Source organism: Triturus cristatus, chromosome 1_2 (genome assembly GCF_964204655.1).
Source record: "Triturus cristatus chromosome 1_2, aTriCri1.1, whole genome shotgun sequence".
In the NCBI taxonomy this organism is placed as follows: domain Eukaryota; kingdom Metazoa; phylum Chordata; class Amphibia; order Caudata; family Salamandridae; genus Triturus; species Triturus cristatus.
The window spans coordinates 378651964-378671659 of NC_140580.1; the positions used below are offsets into that span (position 1 = coordinate 378651964).

Consider the following 19696-nt stretch of genomic DNA (forward strand, 5'->3'; position numbering starts at 1 on the left):
ATCAATGAGTAAGTGCCTTCTGTGAATACCAAAATGAGTAAGTAACTCAAAATGAGTGAGTTACTCGAAATGAGTAAGTTACTCATTTTGGTATTCACAGTAGTCACTTACTCATCAATGAGTAAGTGCCTTCTATGAATACCAAAATGAGTAAGTGCCTTCTGTGAATACCAATATGGTAGTAAGTTTAAGATTTTGTCTTGTTAATTCTGTGAATCGGGCCCTACTCTTTTATAAACCATAAAAGAGACCTTTTAGGCATCAAGAGTGCATTTGCTCAAAACATAGATTCCTTTGGCAAGATTAAGTCTGCCAGTGTGTGTTACAGACGGTTGGTCGAAAAGAGTTCCCGATCTTCCTAAAAAACGAGTCTACATTGGCAGGGAGAGACAAGATAAAAATTTCAATGGGCGTCTTTTGTTTTCACTGCTGATCCAAAAGGTGGGTGATGTCTTTTTCCAAAACTTGCAAATACACTCACTCAGACACAAAAACAAACATGCAAACAAACAAGTGTCTTGAGTATTTGCCTAAACTAATAAAATCAAACTCAAGTCAACCACATCTTCTGGAAATTACTCTGTCAAGCTATGAAGGTATCATAAAAGCATCTTTTTTTCTGACCTGGACGACTGTAACTGTGTACCAGGACTTTACCCAGAATCTTGGCTGTAGAACAATGATTCCTCCTACAACACCGTTTTTTGTATTTAGAGATGTAGACACATACACATATGCGCGCACGCACACACACTTACACACACATTCCAGAAAGTGGCTTTCCAAATAAAAAAAAGCTTATAAATAAATGTGTCTAGTCTCAAAATCAAGGATTCCTGGGGGGAAGGTATATTCCAAATCCCACCATGCCCCCTGTTTTTCACAGTAAAAATTTAGTGGCCTAATAAACTATGTGAGTTAGAAACAATATACACACACGGCTCTATTGACGAAAACTCATAATAAAATCACTTATCACCACGTAGCCAGCGTGTAGGAACCGTGTAAACAAGACCTCCGACGGCGTGCCGCTGTCCATAACACTGTAATGGTAAGATAGTATCTCTCTCTAGAGAGGGAGAGAGGCCCTCACACTATATAAATAATATATCTTGCAGTTATACATACACATAGGCAGTGTGTTACACTCTAGTGATAAGGCATATTATTAGGTTGTAGGTGGGTAGGTAACATTGGCAGGGATTTCATCCCAACACTGACTGCTCCGGTTGTCGGCAATGGCAGCTGGTGGGAAGATACCCGGGGCCCCTGCGAAGACCCTGCCGTCATGTCCAGTCAACAGTTCCGCTGTTTTATTGAACCCGCCGGCAGTAGTAGCCGAGCACTTTGCACTTTTCACACAGGTGCTGCGGGTGCTCCTTGCTCTGGTCCGATACATCCAGGCCATCCGGTTTTTCCAGGGGTCTCTGTAGAAGGTATCAAATGAAGAACAATTAGATGATGGTACGTGGTCTCCAAGCAATAGTCCATGCAACAGAAGTAGCGACAGCAAGAACCAAGCGCTGCCTGAGATGGTTCACACTTCCATACTGGACTCAATGCTTTGTCTTCACTTGTTGGAGAGTATGGGCTGGATAATACATTATTTTACTGACATCACTATCCATAGCTTTTACATGGCATTGTCATTAGTTCTATTAAAGTAAACATGATATACAGAATCTCAGAACAGTATAAAGCTATCGGCCAAGGGGCGGGAAGGTGTTCTGATAATTCAAAGTACTTATTGAATCAACATATGACCAATAGATGATGCTTTAATGTATGGACGGTTTACACAAGTATTTATTCTCCAGAGTAATCTTAGATGTATCTGAAATACTTTTAGGTCAATCATCCATTAATGACTCCTTCCTTTCTGTCCTCACCGTCCCTTGGTGGAAGGTTTCAAGAATGAATTAGACCAATGCTTCATTTGTAACAAGAAAAGTAAGTGCCAGAGCCAATCTCTCGAGGTCACTACAGCTTGCACCTCCTGCCAGCTCTGTAAATGACAGTATCAACATAACTTCTAACCATCACACTCTTACAAATGTGACAATTATGACCATTGCATGCCACCAAAATCTATAAAAATGGCGTGGGCAGAAAGTATTATTCCTTTTTAGTGTATATTGAATTAATGAACACCCTTGTTGTGCTCATCTCAAAATTAGACATACAGCGCCGCCCTGTGGTGGACTAACATTAGTGCTGATGTTGACAATTAAGTACTGGTGCCGAGCACCAAAAAGCACCAGCTCAAATTAAGTACTGAACTAAACACTCCAGCAACATTACACACAATGCAACACAGTTCCCCTCCTTTATGCACTATGCAAAGAGAAATAACAAAATATGAATCAGATAACGACAAAAAAAATGCATTACACAATATAAAGACTCCCAGTTCTGCCTCATTCAGCTGCGCTACTTGCACTGGGTCTATTATACCAGGGAGAGGTTGTGGAGAAGGGGCATCATTGCTTCTGACAACTGTTTGCGGTACCAGTCTGCAATGGGAGACTTTCTACACACTGTCTGGGATTCTGCTGTTCTGGCTCCTTTCTGGTATGGGCTCTTTGATTGTTTGGAGGAGGTACAAGGCCTCTCCTTGCCACGCACACCTCAGTGTGCCTTGCTTCTTATCTCAAATATTGTTGATGGTAGTAGATACCGTCGGGTGCCTTTGTGGTTGGGACTGGTCTTTGGCAAACGCGACATTGCGAGGTCCTAGAAAAGGGGGTTCTGGCTCCTTCGTTGAAGGTTTGGAAAGACGGGATATACCGCTGCCTAGGACATGAATGCCCTGTGTACATTGCTAGGGGTTGTCCTTAAGAAGTATTATAAGATCTGGGAATACAGGACATGTTATTGTGGAATTCAATTGGAGCCATGTCCGCAAGCCGGGGTCTCTATGGATGTCGAGGTCAAGTCGTTTGTAGCCTGAATGTTGGTTGGAAAATTGGGGAGGGGACTGGAGGGCAGCTGGGAAGGTGGTGCATGGTTGTTCTTTTCTTGTGCTCTGTCTACTCTCAGGAATCATGCTGAATGAGAATGCTTTGTGGTTGTCAATTTGTTTTACTTTTCTTTGTTTCCTTTCTTGTTCTTATGATGATGTTGCTATTGGCCCGTGCACTCAATTGCCTGTTCTGTTACTCTGGTCATTTCTGTAACTTATTCACTACAGATTATATACTGTGAAGTGCCGCCTTTTACTTCAAAACCCCCAAAAAAAGTTTGTGAAAAACTAAAAAAAAGCACTGCGCTACATGAAAATTTAACACCACTCAAGTTCTATCTGTCTTCATCTATCAGATCCTCTTACAGTATTACCACTTCATTCTCAGACTTTCCCTAGTCCAGAATGTCTGGCCGACCTCATATTAGAGAAATGCTTGTGAATTATCCTTTATGTTCCTACATGAGGGACGCCTTTCCTGGTACATCTCTTGCTGTAGTATTTCATTACGGTGATACCTTTGGGCCCATCATCTGTCTCATATCTGCCATTTATTGTTTGTCACTTGCGATTCTGTCACAAACAGCAAAGGCCTAATTTTGTGGCTGTTTTCCTTCTTGTCTACAGTGGAATGCAGGAAGGTATCAATGATACTAAGGTTGTTTCACACATTTCTTCCATTGCAGACCATCAACCACAGTTCAACTCAATAAAACCCATTATCATCTGGTTCACACTTTCAGCTTGGCTGTGAGTTTGAGGGGGATACAACACTCCTTAATGCTTTGTAATTCCATTCCTCTTAGTTAAAACTTGAATTAAATTAGTCAAGTCTTGTACCCTGTTATTGGCTACCATTGCAACTGATAAACAATCATAGAAGAAAAATCTTCAAAATATTGGATTTTCACTTCAGTACTGTGCCAATGAATCACATGTCTGCCTTATTCAAGAAGTAATTTCCCATGATTGCAGCATATGTATGCTACAGGGTGTTGAAGACATCTATGTAAACAACAGATTTGATAGGAGACATGTTTATTTTCAAGCGATTATGCAGAGACTCTGTACAGCATACAAAAGAACAGACAAGACACATATTTTAGCGCATATGTATATACAAATGTATGACCAGTATGTTAGAAATCTGCCAATGAGGACATAAATTAGCAGCAAAAAGTACATGATTGAAGAACTGTCTTACCACGGAAGATAATTGACTACGTTTCTCAGGGGCCTAGCATTCGCTTATCTCTAAACCAAACAGTTCCTGATTTTCTTGAAATGTGTGGGAATAATCAGGAATGGATCTTCCTAAAAATGTTCTTCTGTCCACCTCCTTGCTCTGGTTTGAACTTACAGGTATACAGTATTTAGGTAACAGGGTGTTGGTATAGAGACTAGTATATTTTTCTCGACCTCCACAAGGGGACGGTCAGTAAGAGGTCCATAATGGAAATACAAGTCCATTACCAAAATTTGATCCGGTGTTTCAGTTGAGAAAATGAGAGTTGTATTCAATTGGTACTCATTCTCTGATAAACATACAGAACATTTGCAGATTCTCACCTCAAACCCTCAATAAAACAAACATTTGCAATACAATAGGTCTCACATTTTTTTTAGAGTTAGAGCTATTGGCGTTGTAATGGAAAGTTTTTTACTTATGTGTTTTGTAGTGGAGTGGATGTATGTGATGGGAATTGTTTGTTTTCTAATGAATCTAAAAAGAAGCGCGTTCATGGTTGGATGTGGTGTATGGGGCATGTCAGCGGCTAGGTGCACTATGTAAATATATTGTGAACAATAGTTAAAGATATTCTGTGGTGCCGTGCACGTTCAAAAGGTGATCAAGAATCATCCTCCTGCTCCGCATGTCACTTACAAGGATGTGGCGAGGCGGGGCATGCTAACGCCCTTTTAGCCCATGGTTGTTGCGCACCTGGATGCAGCACTTTTGACACATCTAAGCGATATAAGTAATAGCTGTTACTATTACTAACATTAATACTACTCAATTTAACTAACTTGAAGTACTGAAGGCAGAGTATGCCTTGTCAAATTCTAACGCATGACTTAGTAACCACTGCAGATGGCAGCGGTGAGCAAAAATCATCGATTATTTAGGATGGTGAAGCAGGTTATGACTAAGAAGAGTAACTGAGCAGCGGAAACACCTCCATCATCATCATCCTCTATGTCTGTATTGTCCTCCAGAATCTCGAGCCTGAATAGAATTTTGGGATGCTTCGAGACAAATAATTATCGGTAAAACATACTGTGCCGGAGGCCCATCCATAAGAGGCAGGTACATTCTTGACGAAAACCGGCACGGCAGAACCACATACAAAGTTGTATCAATTAGCCACCCCATGAGCTAAGATCAACTGTTTGATCATTACGATAAGTCACAAGAAACTTCAGGCAGCAGTTCTGAATGCACCCACCGCCCTAGATACTTACTTTACAGTAACTGGGGGATAAGATGGGACTTTGCCTTCTCCACATTTGCCCACCAGTATAGGAGAAGATTATGTGTGGGCAGCTCCATCACATACAGAAAAGTCGTGCAGCCCCGCGTGTGCCATTGTCATAAATTATTGCTGGGCATTGATTGCAAGTAAAAGAAATCCTGACAGTCCTCACTGTCACAGTCACTGTCATCAAAACTTAAATTAATGTGTCGCTTCAGATAACACCCACCATATCTGCAGCCTGTCACCTCCTAAAAAAGCTCCTGCATTTACCACAACATGCTCCACCAGGGTCACTGCTATCATGCCCTTCGCCTCTCAGCCACTGTAAAACCACCGTACTGCTAAGAGACAGCTGATTCCCAATTGGTTACAAAGGAATATATGCACCCACATCGGTCCTAAAGTGAAAGAAGACTCACTTTAAAGGAGAACACACTGAGGTATAACACAAATGATAATAAACGTCCTTTACGGAGTGTGTGAAAGCACTTGGTGCTACTGGATAAATAAACTTTCAAATCCATATTTTTTATATTGTATTGTTATCAATGGTCGAAGCGCATTAAAAAACAAGCCAGCAGAGTGGACCAGCTCTACCACACCCCCCTCCACGAATGAGCAGCCCACAGAGCCTGAGGGAGAAAACAAAGACAATAATGGCTTTCACATAGAGCAGTTGTAGTCCTTAAAAAATATGCATGCACATTGGTGCTAAAGTCAAAGAAGACACCCTTGAAAGGAGAACATGCTGAGGAATAATACGACTGATAATAAACGTCCAGTATTGTGGGAGGGGTTGGCAGAGGTGGCACAAAGATTGCGTGTAAAGTACTTGAAATTAAAAGAAAAAATAAATTGACATCGGAGTGGGATGGTGGGAGGCACGGCAAATGAAGCTGCCACAGGAGAGGCATGGCAAAAGTGAGGCACGACAAATAAAGCTGTGAGAAGTGAAGCCTGCAACAACCATAACAAAATAGTGCTCAACAACTGTAAATTAAACCAATTGCGTAACAACACATGCAAGAGGGGCTGACCTTAAGGGAGGTAACAGAAGAGAGGGAGGTACTAAAGAGGGACAAAGATAGACTACTAAAAAATTCAACTATGAAATAAAAAGATTTCAAAAAGACACTGAAAGTACCCAATACAATCAATGGGCGGAACATAGGCGGAGCTTAATGCCCATTTCCTGAATACAAAAGACACACAATTGATGGACGGAACGATGGATTTAACCCAGATCTTTTGACTGGGGGAGAATGTTTGCATTGTCAGCATTCCGTCCATCATTTGTTTGCTGTAACACATATCCTGAATACAGCATGTCTCGAAGAGACAGCGCAAGCGCTGCCTAGGCAAGACCTAAAAAAAGAAGGCCATCATATTAGTCACAAGCATTACATTTTGTATATGACTTGGAAGAGACATAGCATAGCATAGCTAGTCTGTTAATAATTTGGAAGGAGGAATTCACTTCCTCTCATCACACATCCATACTTCTTTGCAACTTTTTGTTAAGCCTTCTATTCCCTCACATAAGCATTTTCATAGATCCATCCATTCTTAATATACTCCATTACTTCTTTCAAATATCACCTTTTTCATAAACGTCCACCTGTTGTTGTTATACACATGCAGTCTTTGTGGAAGCATATCATGAACTCTCTCATCTCGGCTTCATTCCACTGGATTCACATGCAGCAGCATCTATAAATGTCTCTCCTATTTCAAATTGTCTCACGGTTGAGGAGTGGGCAAGGAGGTGTTTGCTATTTTTTTCTAAAGTCTCAATTCTTTGTTTGGTCTATGCAAATACTTCCCCTATTCTGATTAACCCTCTCAGAGAACATTTGTTACTTACTTAATATTCCACACATTTGGAATGCAATTCAGACCTAGAAAGTAAATATGTTGACCCTTCTCTGTCTTTGTCAAGCCTACTCAACGGCTATTATTAATTATTTTTGTTTGCCATCTCCGGATATGAAATGCCCCTGTTCCTCCACAGATTTCCACTGCTCGTCATTAAAAAATGTCCTGTTGAATTCCAGGCTCCCTAGTCAACCTTTCTGGCCCATATGGAAGTTACTGATTGTTTTTTTAAATGTACAACTCAGGTTAAATGTGGTGGTGCCAGAGCGTGCTAAAAATAATGAAACAATGGAAATAAATAAAGAACAACTGGAACAAACACATCACTTGGAGAGTGATGCATGTAATGCCCTTTTGCTCTTTTTGGGCCAACAAAGCAAAACCAAAGGGGATGATGGACAGAGTGTTGAACATTGGAAGCACTCACCCCCAGTCAACTGATCTGGGTTTAATCCATCATCATTCTTCAACTCACTCCGCCACCCCAGTTCAGACATGGCCATATGCAAATCAGTCTGACCCTGTGCCTCATGGGAACAGTCCAGCCCGAATGTTTTTGGGTCCCCATGAGAAAATTCCACTTTTTGTGTTGTTACTTCTATTTAATTTTTCTCTGTATTTTATTGCTGGTTTTTAGGCTGCTGTCCAGTGTATGTGTTTTGGCAGCTACAACATGAAGAACATAGGACTATAGAATTGGGTACAGAAGCTGCACCTGTGGTATGGAACATTAAATTTCACCAGTGGACTGCAGCACTTATAATGCCATCAACTAGCGTGATACGGAACACATAGCTCCATGCCTACCATTGTGGCCTGTAGTTTCAACCTGCCTTATGGCCAGATAAAATAACCCTTTTTGACAGGTAAAAACTTCCCTCTTAAATATTAGCTATCACCCTCTTTACTGACAACTCAACACTGGTCCCCCTTCTATCATGATCATGTTCAATCTCCATCACACTAGGGCCTCATTACGATGTCGGTTGGAAAGCCTTCAATCGACAGTCAGATTTCCTTAGACCGCGTCGGAACGCATCCGCCAGACTCGGTCGGAAACAATTCCGACCGACCGATTCTGATGCTCGTGCTCGGAAGTGTAATTATGAATCTGTTCTGACCAGCATTTGGAGAATCTGAGTCGGTCGGAACCGATTCGTACAGCTCAACGGACAGCATTTCCGACCAATTACGATGTCGGATTTCAACTGTTTTTCCGACATGGTCTGTCCGACACAAAAGGCTGTTGGAAACTGACTTTGGGGGCCCCTAGCAGGCCCCCCCCCTTCATCCTGAGTCCTCCAGTTTGGGGTCGAGGGGGTACCCAAGGGACCCCCCTGTAAAACCATACACTGTTAGGCAGGCTCCTCAAGGTGCCCGCGACAGGGTGCAAGGTTTTTCACAGGCAACCATTTTCCCCATAGGAGCCTGTGTTGTCAGAACACAGGCTCCCATTGAAGTCAATGGGAGTCCTTCCGAACAGTGTTTGTAAGCATCATATTCGGTCGGGCGGAACTGCCGACCAGGAGTCGGTCAGAACCGAATCCGACAAGGAGTTGGGAGGTTTAGTTTCCGACCAACCTCATAATGAGGCCCTCAGTCTCTCTCACTGATCCCATGGATTGTGCTATCCCTTTAGAAATGTCTGCCCTTTATCCACAGCGCCTCAAACAATTTAGAAATATTATAGTTTACAATGAACCAATCTCTTGTCTCTGGTCATGTTCTACCCCAAATGTGCACGTTTTTGTCAACTTGCTTATGCTGCAATGTAATCCTCTGCATTCTGGATAAATTGGCCATTCTTCTACTTTGACCAATTCTCGGTTGGCTGCAGGCTAAAAGCTGCTTTTCGATGAGGAGGGCTGCCGTGACTCAGCCATGAAAACTCCCATTGCCCAATTTTAGTTCTGGCATCCTGCAGTGTGGTGCCGGTGTGAAAATGTTTGGTTTCCAGTCTGGCTTGGTCCAGGGTTTCTCCTAATTCCTATTTTTATATTGAAATTATGTCTTTGCAAGTCTAACCCCCCCCTTTTTGGCATATAGACACACACAACATGCCGCTGCCCATAAGGCTAGGCGGGTGCTCGTTAGGTGATCATACGTTTAGTCTGTATGACAAATATAGTTTGTCAGTCTATCTCTCACATATCCTCAACACAACACTCCATCAGGTACAGCATCCTATAACATGGTAACCTCACCTTGGTAGACATCATGAATGACATGGAAACGCATTCCATAGGCTCAAAACAGAAACACCACACATAGTGTAGCTTACTATCCATGTGGGTAGGCTCTTCAGCAACTAACCCAGGAGTATAAAGCGGTTTATTCTACATTACAATATATGTTTTTCTCCTTTTTACTTACCACGACTGCACAAGGTTTCCATCATGTTGCTTGCTTGTTAGGGTTTGTCATGTTTTGGAAGCTAATGAATTTTCGACTTCCGTAGATTTATAATGCACTCATGTCAGCTTTATCGCAAAGATGCATGCTTTTATATACACCCTGCCCTTTAGGGTGTAAACAATTTGTGTCCGTAAAACAGGTTTATATTTGGTGTTCTTATTGTATGCAAATAATGCATAAATTCTTTCCAGTGCCTTACATGCCTCTTTGAGTCATCAAGGTGCTTGAGCTGCTGGAAACAATTGACCTACCAAGTACATAGAAGTAGGCTACAGAGCAGTTGAAGGTTTCCAGTAGGTAGAGACACAAACCAAGGGGTGAAGGTAATTTTTGCTTCTTGTCGATAAGATGCCAGTATTACACCATCCTATAAAATACACCACAATGCCCTTACATCACGATTGTTTTCAGCCTGAACTTTAATAACTTTTTTTTAATGAACAGAAGTATTATCGTTCAATCTTGGTCCTTTTACTCATTCAACAGCATATCTGCTGCTGCAAATTGCCTATGTCTCCCTGGCCTTCTCTGCATTATCCCGCTCTTTGGTGTATACACACAGAAGATCTTGCCCATAAACCTAGGCTGGTTCTTTGTAGCTGCGATGTTTTCAATCATTTGGGCATCTATCTCTCACAAACCCTCAACCCACCACACCATTAGGTGCAGCCAGGGGAGTATCTTGGTCAGTAAGATGGGGAGCAGGGGTGTGAGCTTCAGATTTTCCAACAGTTAGGCTGGCATATAATGTTAAAATACAATATAGGACAAGCAGAGCGCATGAGAGGGGCATAAGGAGCAGTGAAACGGGAGAGAAATGCAGAGTGGAAGAAGTACTAAGAGAGAAAACATAATATTTTGTAAAATTACCAACACTTTTGAGGACTTTCAAAACAGAGAGGGAGAGAGTGTGTGTGCATTTTTTGTCTGCGTGTATGTAAGAATTCCTGGTGAAATACTGACAGACATCTCACCATACCCGACTGAATGTACCTATACCCAACTATTTATCAGAAAATACAATTATTAGGGGGGTGTAACACCCCAAACATCCCCGCTAAAGCTACGCCTCTGGGTGCAGCGTCCCATAAGACGGTAACCGCACCTTGTCGGACATCATGCATGACATTGAAACAAATCCCATAGGCTCAAAACAAGGGACAGAACTACAGAACTAACTTAAGACAAAATCCTAAACTTACTACCATTTTGGTATTCACAGAAGGCACTTACTCATTTTGGTATTCACAGAAGGCACTTACTCATTTTGGTATTCACAGAAGTTAGGAGTCCTAACTTTAGGACACCTAAATGCCTTCTGTGAATACCGAAAGTCTTAAAGATAGGATTTTTCTCAGTTCAGGAGTAGTAAAGTTAGGAGTCCTAACTTTAGGACTCTTAAATGCTTTCTGTGAATACCGAAAGTCTTAAAGATAGGATTTTTCTCAGTTCAGGAGTAGTAAAGTTAGGAGTCCTAACTTTAGGACTCTTAAATGCCTTCTGTGAATACCGAAAGTCTTAAAGATAGGATTTTTCTCAGTTCAGGAGTAGTAAAGTTAGGAGTCGTAACTTTAGGACTCCTAAATGCCTTCTGTGAATACTGAAAGTCTTAAAGACAGGATTTTCCTCAGTTCAGGAGTAGTAAAGTTAGGAGTCCTAACTTTACTACTCCTAAACTTAGAAAAATCCTAACTTTAAGACTTTCGGTATTCACAGAAGGCATTTAGGAGTCCTAAAGTTACGACTCCTAACTTCTGTGAATACCGAAATGGTAGTAAGTTTAGGATTTTGTCTTAAGTTAGTTCTGTGAATCGGGCCCAAACTCGCTACACGGTGTAGCTTACTTTCCACGTCGGTAGGTGCTTCAGCAACTCACCTAGGGACAGTAACCCCTATAAAAATGCTCCATTACAAGCGCCACCTCTACTTCTTGTCCTGTGACACCCTATAAGTTGCATCAATCCACTCTCATTTCCTCCTCCTATGACATCACCGCCTTTCAAGCGGAAACGACCCCTAACATGCTCCAACCTAAAACAATGGAATATTGTGCTGCATAGTAAGACCTGGGTGTTTATCCCTCCCGACAGAGTGACTGCAGAACCGAGGGGAGATGTATTGCCTTCCCCGACCTCTTTCAAACAAATTAACTGTAAAGGAAATTCCATACCTCCCGGCACTCTGGGACATCCAGTATGGGGAACTACACTCGCCATTTTTCATGCTGTTTTTCTTCTTTGTGACTTTTAATAATCAGTCCTGCCAGGCGCAGTTCAACAAGGAATTGGAGCCGGTCCCAGTTTCCGACACCCATATGTACCTCTTTCACATTTTAGCTGTACAGAAGTCTGTGCGTGTGGAAATCTGAGATCTTCACGTGCCAACTGACTCTACTAGGAACTGAGTTTCTTCTCGAAAAAAAGCAAGACAGTAGGAGAAATGTGCATCAGCCCAAAAATGATTTTTCATAAAGAAAAAAATACTTAAGTGTCTCTGAAATATCAGCATTTTGCTATAACATATGAAAGCCTTTTTGTTGGTGTGGTAAAACCTGTTGACTAAGGCCTGAAAGAATTGGTGTGATGCGCCTTTTTCGGAAGAAAAGCTTTTTTTTATATTTAAATTACAAAATATCTTTTTCTCCTTTTTACTTGCCACGAACGTACATGTTTTCCATCACAATGCGTGTTTGTTAGGGTTTGTCATGCTTCAGGCTTGGCAATCTTTCCTTGAGAAGTGCGCGAGCAGGCAGAGGCGGGCGGGCTCATTTTACAGTCCGACCAGGAGAAGGGAACCCAAGAGCCCCCGTTATCCTGTGCTTATTGATATAAACCAGCTTTATTACCTAAGGCCCTGGGAATCATTTTTTTCCTAGAAATGCCGCAGAGGTCTCTGGGAAAAGCCAGCCAGGCGCCAGCAGCTCCTTGGATCGTGGTCAGAAACAATACCTCGGAGTAGTCCCGCGAGCAAGGCGCTGACCTCGGTGTTCTGGCCCTCAGGCCGTGCGGTTCAATGGGGGCGCTGAGTGGCTGCTAGTTATTGTTGCATGACATAGTACTCATGGCTGATCCACTGTGCTCTTAGGTCATTTCACTAGGTCAAGGGTCATTTTGCAGCATGCATGGCTATTTCATCGACTTTTATGCCTTCGCCTCTGTAGAGGCCTGTTGGACACGTCATTCAGTCCTAACGCCCACCCCCAACCCATCCATCACAGATGTCACCAGTCAGGTGTCCCTGCCAATAAAAGGGGTCTGGGAGTGCCATGGACCAGTTATACCCACCAATTTCAAATTTGTGTGTCATCACTTCATCAGCATGCGGGCCAAGGTCCAACAACCAGTGCTTAATTTGTAAAATATTAAGTGCCGGGGCTCTGATCAGAAGGCTAATGCAGCTTGCACCACCCATCGCCCCTGTCATCGCTGCCAAACAACTACTAACCATCTCCCTCGCATGTAAATGCGACAGTTCAGATAATTCCAGGTCTCCAAAGCTAAAGGAATGGCTGGGGAGGCAGGTATTAGTATTTCTTTAATGTATATTGTTTTCCTAAACAACTGTTATACTGCTCATCTCTAAATTACATGAGCAGCGCCACCTTGTGACAGACTGCCCTAAGTGTTGTGTTGACAATTAGGTGCTGGTGCTGAGCACCGGAAACCAATTAAGTGCCGGTGCTCAGCACCGGAAAGCTCCGGCTCAAATTAAGCACTGCCAACAACTCTACAATGGCGACAAGGTGGACCAGCCAGCCTGCCACCTCCGGCCATGCATGAGGCGGAATGAACTGTAGCACTACCCATCTCCTATTAAAACTAGCGAGGCTCTTTTCACGTGTTGGAGGGAGAGGAGCTGCAGCAAGAAAAGACTTGTGCATATGGCACCTAAGCCGAGGAGACCGTGCCATGAGTCTTGGCTCAGTTTACCTCAGTTTGGGGGGTAAGTAGCCTACTGCAGTAAAGAGCTACCCGCCAAAGAACGCAGAGCTCCCAGCAACCACTTACCAATGAGCCCCGGGAGATAAAGTCTTGCTGCAGTGTTGTCGTTGCAGATTCCCCAGGTAGCCACTTCTAACAGTGTGCAGCAAGGTATGCATGCACCAGCATAGCTACGAGGAGGAAGTGCCTGGCGCCACCACGCACTAGGGCTGAGAGAGCATACATGCCTCCAGTACAACAATGAAGGATTGGGGTGAATAGCTATGGCCTGCGGGAGAACAGAGAGCGGGTCTCCGGAAGAGATCAAAGTGAAAAACTGGCACAGGAGTGAGGAAGGAAAGCAAAGAGTAGATGGGTGCGGAGGAGCACAGAGCCCCCCCTGGTGGTCACCTGCTGCCACCACCAAAGAGAAGAGACCCTTCACATCTCATTGTGGCCACGACTGCACTGAATAAGTTACCCGAGGGGAAGAAGAGGAATTAAAACAAGCATTGGTATAGCCAATAGGTCTACTTGAGGGACCTCATCAGTGTTTAGCCATGCAGTACATTATTTGGTGCAAGCATTCTGGGTAAGCGCCAAGCTCATAACTTTAAAGCGTTGTTGCACTTTTAAGCCCTCAAGAGATCTCACAACTCCTGTTTATTCTGTGTCACTTAAATGTGAATGGCTGCCATGGACACACACATCACCACAGGGTTCTCAGATAGGCAACTGCAGTGTTTGAATGCATTGCTCATTGGATCATGAACACAGAGGCATGGTCTTTGGCCCGTTATCTCCTGGTGATCCCATGTTGGAATTCACCTTTTTGCATTCCATGTGTCTTTGCATCCGTTTTTTTAGCTACGGACAGGGCGCACTTCTATCTTAGTATGTCCTTGCAGGAGCTCACAGCATGTACGGGTACCCCAGATGGTCGGCCGAAGCTTCAGCGGGCAGGTTTTTACTGAGGACTTGTTTGAACCAGCTCTGTCTTGTTGGATGCACCCCCAAAGCACGGAGGGTCTGACGCAAACACATTCAGGGTTTTTGTATAAGGGGAAGCAGCACCCGCATATTCGAGAACAAGGGAGGCATTAATTCCAGTTTATGAAAAAATTACTTTGTGGAGTATAACTGAGGCAAAGTAGCATCACATCAAAATAACTTATTAAAAATAAGTTCAGGAGAAAAAACGCTATCCTCAGTATTCTTGGACTGGGGTAGAGAATAGTAGGTGCTACATTCATGCCAACATTATTTTGGAGATTTCACGTGATCCTTGATCATTAAGTAGGGTATTGGATTAATCAAGGAGGCACAGAGGTTTATTTATTGTTACTGGATTCGGTCAGTCGCTCACATATGGCAGGGGTTTCCTTCTTCTGTCACTCAGAACACTGATGGTGTGTCTGACCGCTCTACATGGGGGGGGGGGGAAGAAGGGGGACAAAAAAAATATAACAATGAGGAGGCAAGACAAACTGTTTTTAATGGAGACTTACACAGAATAATTTAGTAGAACATGTGGAATGGATGGCCCAGGCTGAGGGGGATCTCTCCTCTAGATCCTCCCACGGTGTTTCGGTGATCTCATCATCTAGGGCTAGGCTATGGCTAAGCATCGTATCTGGTAATATTCGAGTACTAAATGATAGGTCTAAACGAACCAGGTCAGATGTGTTTGCTCAGTCACAGAGGCCTTCCTAGACCAGTCCAGCCATTGGGCGAGGACAAACTTTAAGTAGCATGACACCAGCTGCAAACTCCCATGGGGACCACCAGCTGTAGTGCATTACTTCCGTTCCCTTTCCAATAAGCTCTTTACAGCCATAGGATAGCAGGTTAAGTTTCAGGCATGTCAACTCAACCCCCCCCCCCCACCAAGATAGCCAATACAAATGCCACTGAACTGCCTGTCCCAGTGCATGTGTTTGATTATGTCTTCAGAGTGACTGGACTATGGAACGATAGGGGCGAATCTATTGCTGAGCCGTGGATAAATCAACATGGCATATGAGCAAGTCCAAACCTACTATGAATGTGCAAGTCCATATCCAATACAAAGCAAGTGTGGGAAGCAATACACAACATGCAAAATAATGGGCTGGCGTATACGGCCCAACAAACAGGAGTACAGACGTTTTTTTTTCCTACCAGGGACGGTTCTTCTTTTACGCATCTGGCTCCAGGTTTCGACGAGCACCACTTGCCAAGGTTTTACACTCTGACTTTCCCTTTTTAAGCTCAAGAAACTCTACCACGCCAGCCCAGGAGATACCAACCTCAAAGTAGACGTAACAAACACGCTTGACTCATGTGGCAATCAGGTACCACTCAGAGAGTCCAGACACAACCAAAGCTAACTTGCCCTCCCCTACTGAAGCAGTGACTGCATGAGTGATCAGCGAGTTCAGCTAGCTTGGAGTGGTGTTGGTTTAAATTACCGGAAGTGGGGGAAAGATCTGTCAAGGGAAAAAACTAAAACACACAGAAATTGATAAACAAGTAACTTAACAAGCCAGATGTGAATATTTCATCTAACACTTTTTTTTAATCTATGTCTTCTACTAACCATCATTGGTTTGAATGGGGAAAACTACAATATCCAGAATGCACCAAAAAAAAAAACTAGCTACGCTATTTAGAACTGGCATGGGAGTGCAGGGACGCGGATGGAGCTCACAGAGCCACGAGAAGACCAAAGGAAACTTCCATAGAGGTTACAAAGTTCATATTCATACGCAGCATGACCCACTCAGTTTACAAACTATGGTTGAAGCTATTGGGTGGGCCTAGGGAACAGCATTACACTTCGTGGGTTTAAGACACGTTTGTTACGACTGGGCGGGTGAGGCTGCACAGGGTCACATTGCTGTTACCCTCCTCAGTAGTTGTCCCCGCTGGACTCATAGCTGTGCTGTTTCTGCTGCATGTACGACACCTTCTGCAGCCCCAGGCTGCCGCCCATGGGGTTGGGGGGGGCATCACCAGAATACCCCAACTGGCCTGATCAAGAAACCCCCCAAAACCCATTTTCCCAGGAGGTGAGAAGAGGATTAAAGGAACAGTGCAGCAAAAAGGAGGAAAGTTCCCTCATTCTTCCTCCACATGACAAGAGAGTGGAGGGATCATAGGAGGACACACGATGATGAGGTACAACTCACCAAGTGTCACTCTCTTAAGAGACTGAGAACCCCAGAGACACCACATTGTTTGCCCAAGCCTGCCAGATGGACACAGCCCAGGGCAGGAGAAGGCCCAAGGAAAGTGAGACCAGAAGGTGGACAGAAGCACGTAAGGCCACAACTGTGATCCAGACAAAAGGACCACATCATTCAGTATCCTTAAAGCACACCGTGCCACACCCCATCACCCATGCCTGATGGCAGTGACACCTCAAGGCGCAAGTCCTGCACTACCTAGAGAAAGGAGGCAGAACCACAGCTCTGTGCTGCCCACAGAAGAAGGTCCTGGAAGAGAGAATATCATGGAGTAGGAGCTCCAACAAAGTCCCCGAGGAGGTAATACGCGACACATGGCCAGATACCACACAGCACCAACTGAGACGAAAAGAATTGGACCAGCAACTGTCCTGATCATTACCACGCCGGAGCCCAACACCCGAGGCTGGTGGCAGACTATTGAGACAATTAACCACTGAGAGGCCCTGTAGGCTGGCTAGAAGATGCATGCTGCTGCACCGAGAAGGAGAAGAGACTCAAGTGACTAGAAGTCTCACTTGTATAGTCCAGAAATTGGTGCATGCTGCTGCACCCAGAAAAGAGACTCTAGCAACTAGAAGTCTCAACTGTATCATTGGAAAGAAAGTGTGTGCTGAAGCACAGAGGAGGAAAGAATAAGAGGACGTGTAAGTGTGACCTGTTGGTTCACAATGGGAAACATGGTGACCAGCCAAGCCCACTAGTGAAGATCAAGAGAGGCCCGGCTTGAAAGGCAAGCCCAAGAAGACTCGAGCTGCAGACAGAGCCCATATAGACACACAAGCAGGAAGCCACAAATGTGAAACAAGGATGGCCTGGTAACAGCACAGCAGGAAAACAGAGTAAGCTGCAAGCACATACAAACCTAGTCTTTGCCCTATGCTTTCCAGCATATCCATCCATACACAGTCACTGATGGCTCAGCAACCCAAAATATACAGGCCCAAGGATGCAGATGCTTTTAAAAAGGAAGAATGGAAACACCTGGCCACCATCCCTCCCAATTGTCAACGACCCAAGAAAGAAGGCTTGCAACCATCAAGGCATGTTGTCGCCACCTGTTGTACAGGTTCAGCACACAACTGGCAACCCCATCATGCCAACCCCTGTCAAGTATGTCATCACTAACATCCATGGACCAGCAAACATCACGAGTGGAGTCCAACACCCCCATCAGAACTATAGACAAGAAGAACCAGTGACACTCAGAAGAGTCAGTCAACCAGAGACTGCCCCCTCACCCTGTCTGCACCCTGATTCCGGTGGCAAGAGTGAGTCTTTACTAAAACCCGTCTACCCCTGCAGTTGCACAAGAGACTAAGCAGTAGCTCCTCTGCGATCTTGCAGTGGCCCAGATGCAACACACATGCAGCCCCAGCACAGACCACACATAGTCCTGTGGAAACTCATCCAAGGGGCCTCCAGAAGAGCAAGAGATGGCCTCAACACTGCCCCACAAATGGATTTCAGGAGTCAGCAAATTCTTGCAGTGGCAATTTCAACAGATTGCAGCATACCAAGACCGTCTTCGAGGAGTCAAGCAACACCACCAATGCAAGCTTTGCAATGGATTCTGACAATGCTCTGGACACACCCCGTTTTTGAATTTTTTTACACCAACCACAAATCATCCAGAGTATCAGCAGAGTGGACCAACTCTTATGGATATGATTCAATCAGGTATGTTGGCAGAAGGTCCCTGATGTCTCTGAACCAGTGTTCGCGTGCTGAGCCAAACTGATAAATTATTAATGCGAGCGGGGATGTCCTATTGCAGCCAGTGTCACCAGCCCATACGTCCAAAGCCGTCCTGCTGATTGACTCTAGATACTGATGGACTATGTGGTTCCAGTTTGTTTGTTTTGTTTCTACAGGTTGGACTCATTGTCCTTTTCTTTTAGAAGGAATGTAGTATCCTGCTGGACACGTCATGCAGCAGCCACCTTCTTGGGGGAAGGCCTAGAACCCACACACACCCATACCCATCCATCGATCCATCCATCCATCACAGGCATCCCCGGTCAGGTGACCCTGCCAATAAAAGGAGGCGGTGTCTGTGCCCTGGGCTAGTTATACCCACCAATTCCTAGTGTGTGTGCCATCACTTTATTAGCATGTGGGCCAAGGGCCTACGAATCTATAGCCTCCATGTAAAGCCATCTTCTTTGAGCATGGATCCCTCCCAAAACACAACTTTGCTGCACAGAACGAAGGGTACCTTTGCCATAAAGAGAAGAGCAGGACCCATTCACCGCACTTAGGGCTCTCAGCCAGCAGATGCGTACAAACTCGCTCTCACACACGCTTCAGGGAGACCAGCGAATTTCTTCTCATTGCCAAGCAGAGATGTATGTTGGGTCTTTGGCAGAATCAGCACAATCAAAGACAGGTGCCAAGTATTGTGGAAAAAGCTGCTTTCATGAGCTAGTTCTGTGCTCTACAACAAAATTCCAGCAACTGGCACTTCACCCAATTGAACAAAAATGAATGACAAAAAGTGGTTGCATGTTACATTCCCACTCGTTTAAGTCTGCCCCAGACCAGCAGCAACTACTTGACGCTTGTGGCAATGTACCACCCATCCTCTCAAAACACCAAAGAAGTTTTTGTTTTCACCAGATCTGTATAAGAAGATCAGCAGACAGTGACCCCATTCTTGAGCAGAACATGCACTCAAGCTCGCTGTCACTTTGATCAGAGTTGAGGGGAACATTTGAGCACGACCTAACAGTCCAAGATGTTTTTGTGAGTGCCACTGGCACTCACTCAGAAAAGGATGAACATTTCCAGTAGATGAGAAAAGACACCAGTACAAGTATA

The 19696-nt window shown here is 44.2% G+C and overlaps 1 protein-coding gene across 1 annotated transcript in view; it reads right to left on the reverse strand.

The window, feature by feature from the left end:
* Positions 1 to 424: 424 nt before the first annotated feature.
* ZCCHC24 (zinc finger CCHC-type containing 24) overlaps positions 425 to 19696 on the reverse strand; it is a 210292-nt gene continuing 191020 nt past the window's right edge. The window contains exon 4 of the mRNA XM_085604963.1: positions 425 to 1427. Coding sequence (XP_085461089.1) covers positions 1314 to 1427 — 114 coding nt within the window. The 3' untranslated portion in view covers positions 425 to 1313. The remainder of the gene's footprint in view (positions 1428 to 19696) is intronic.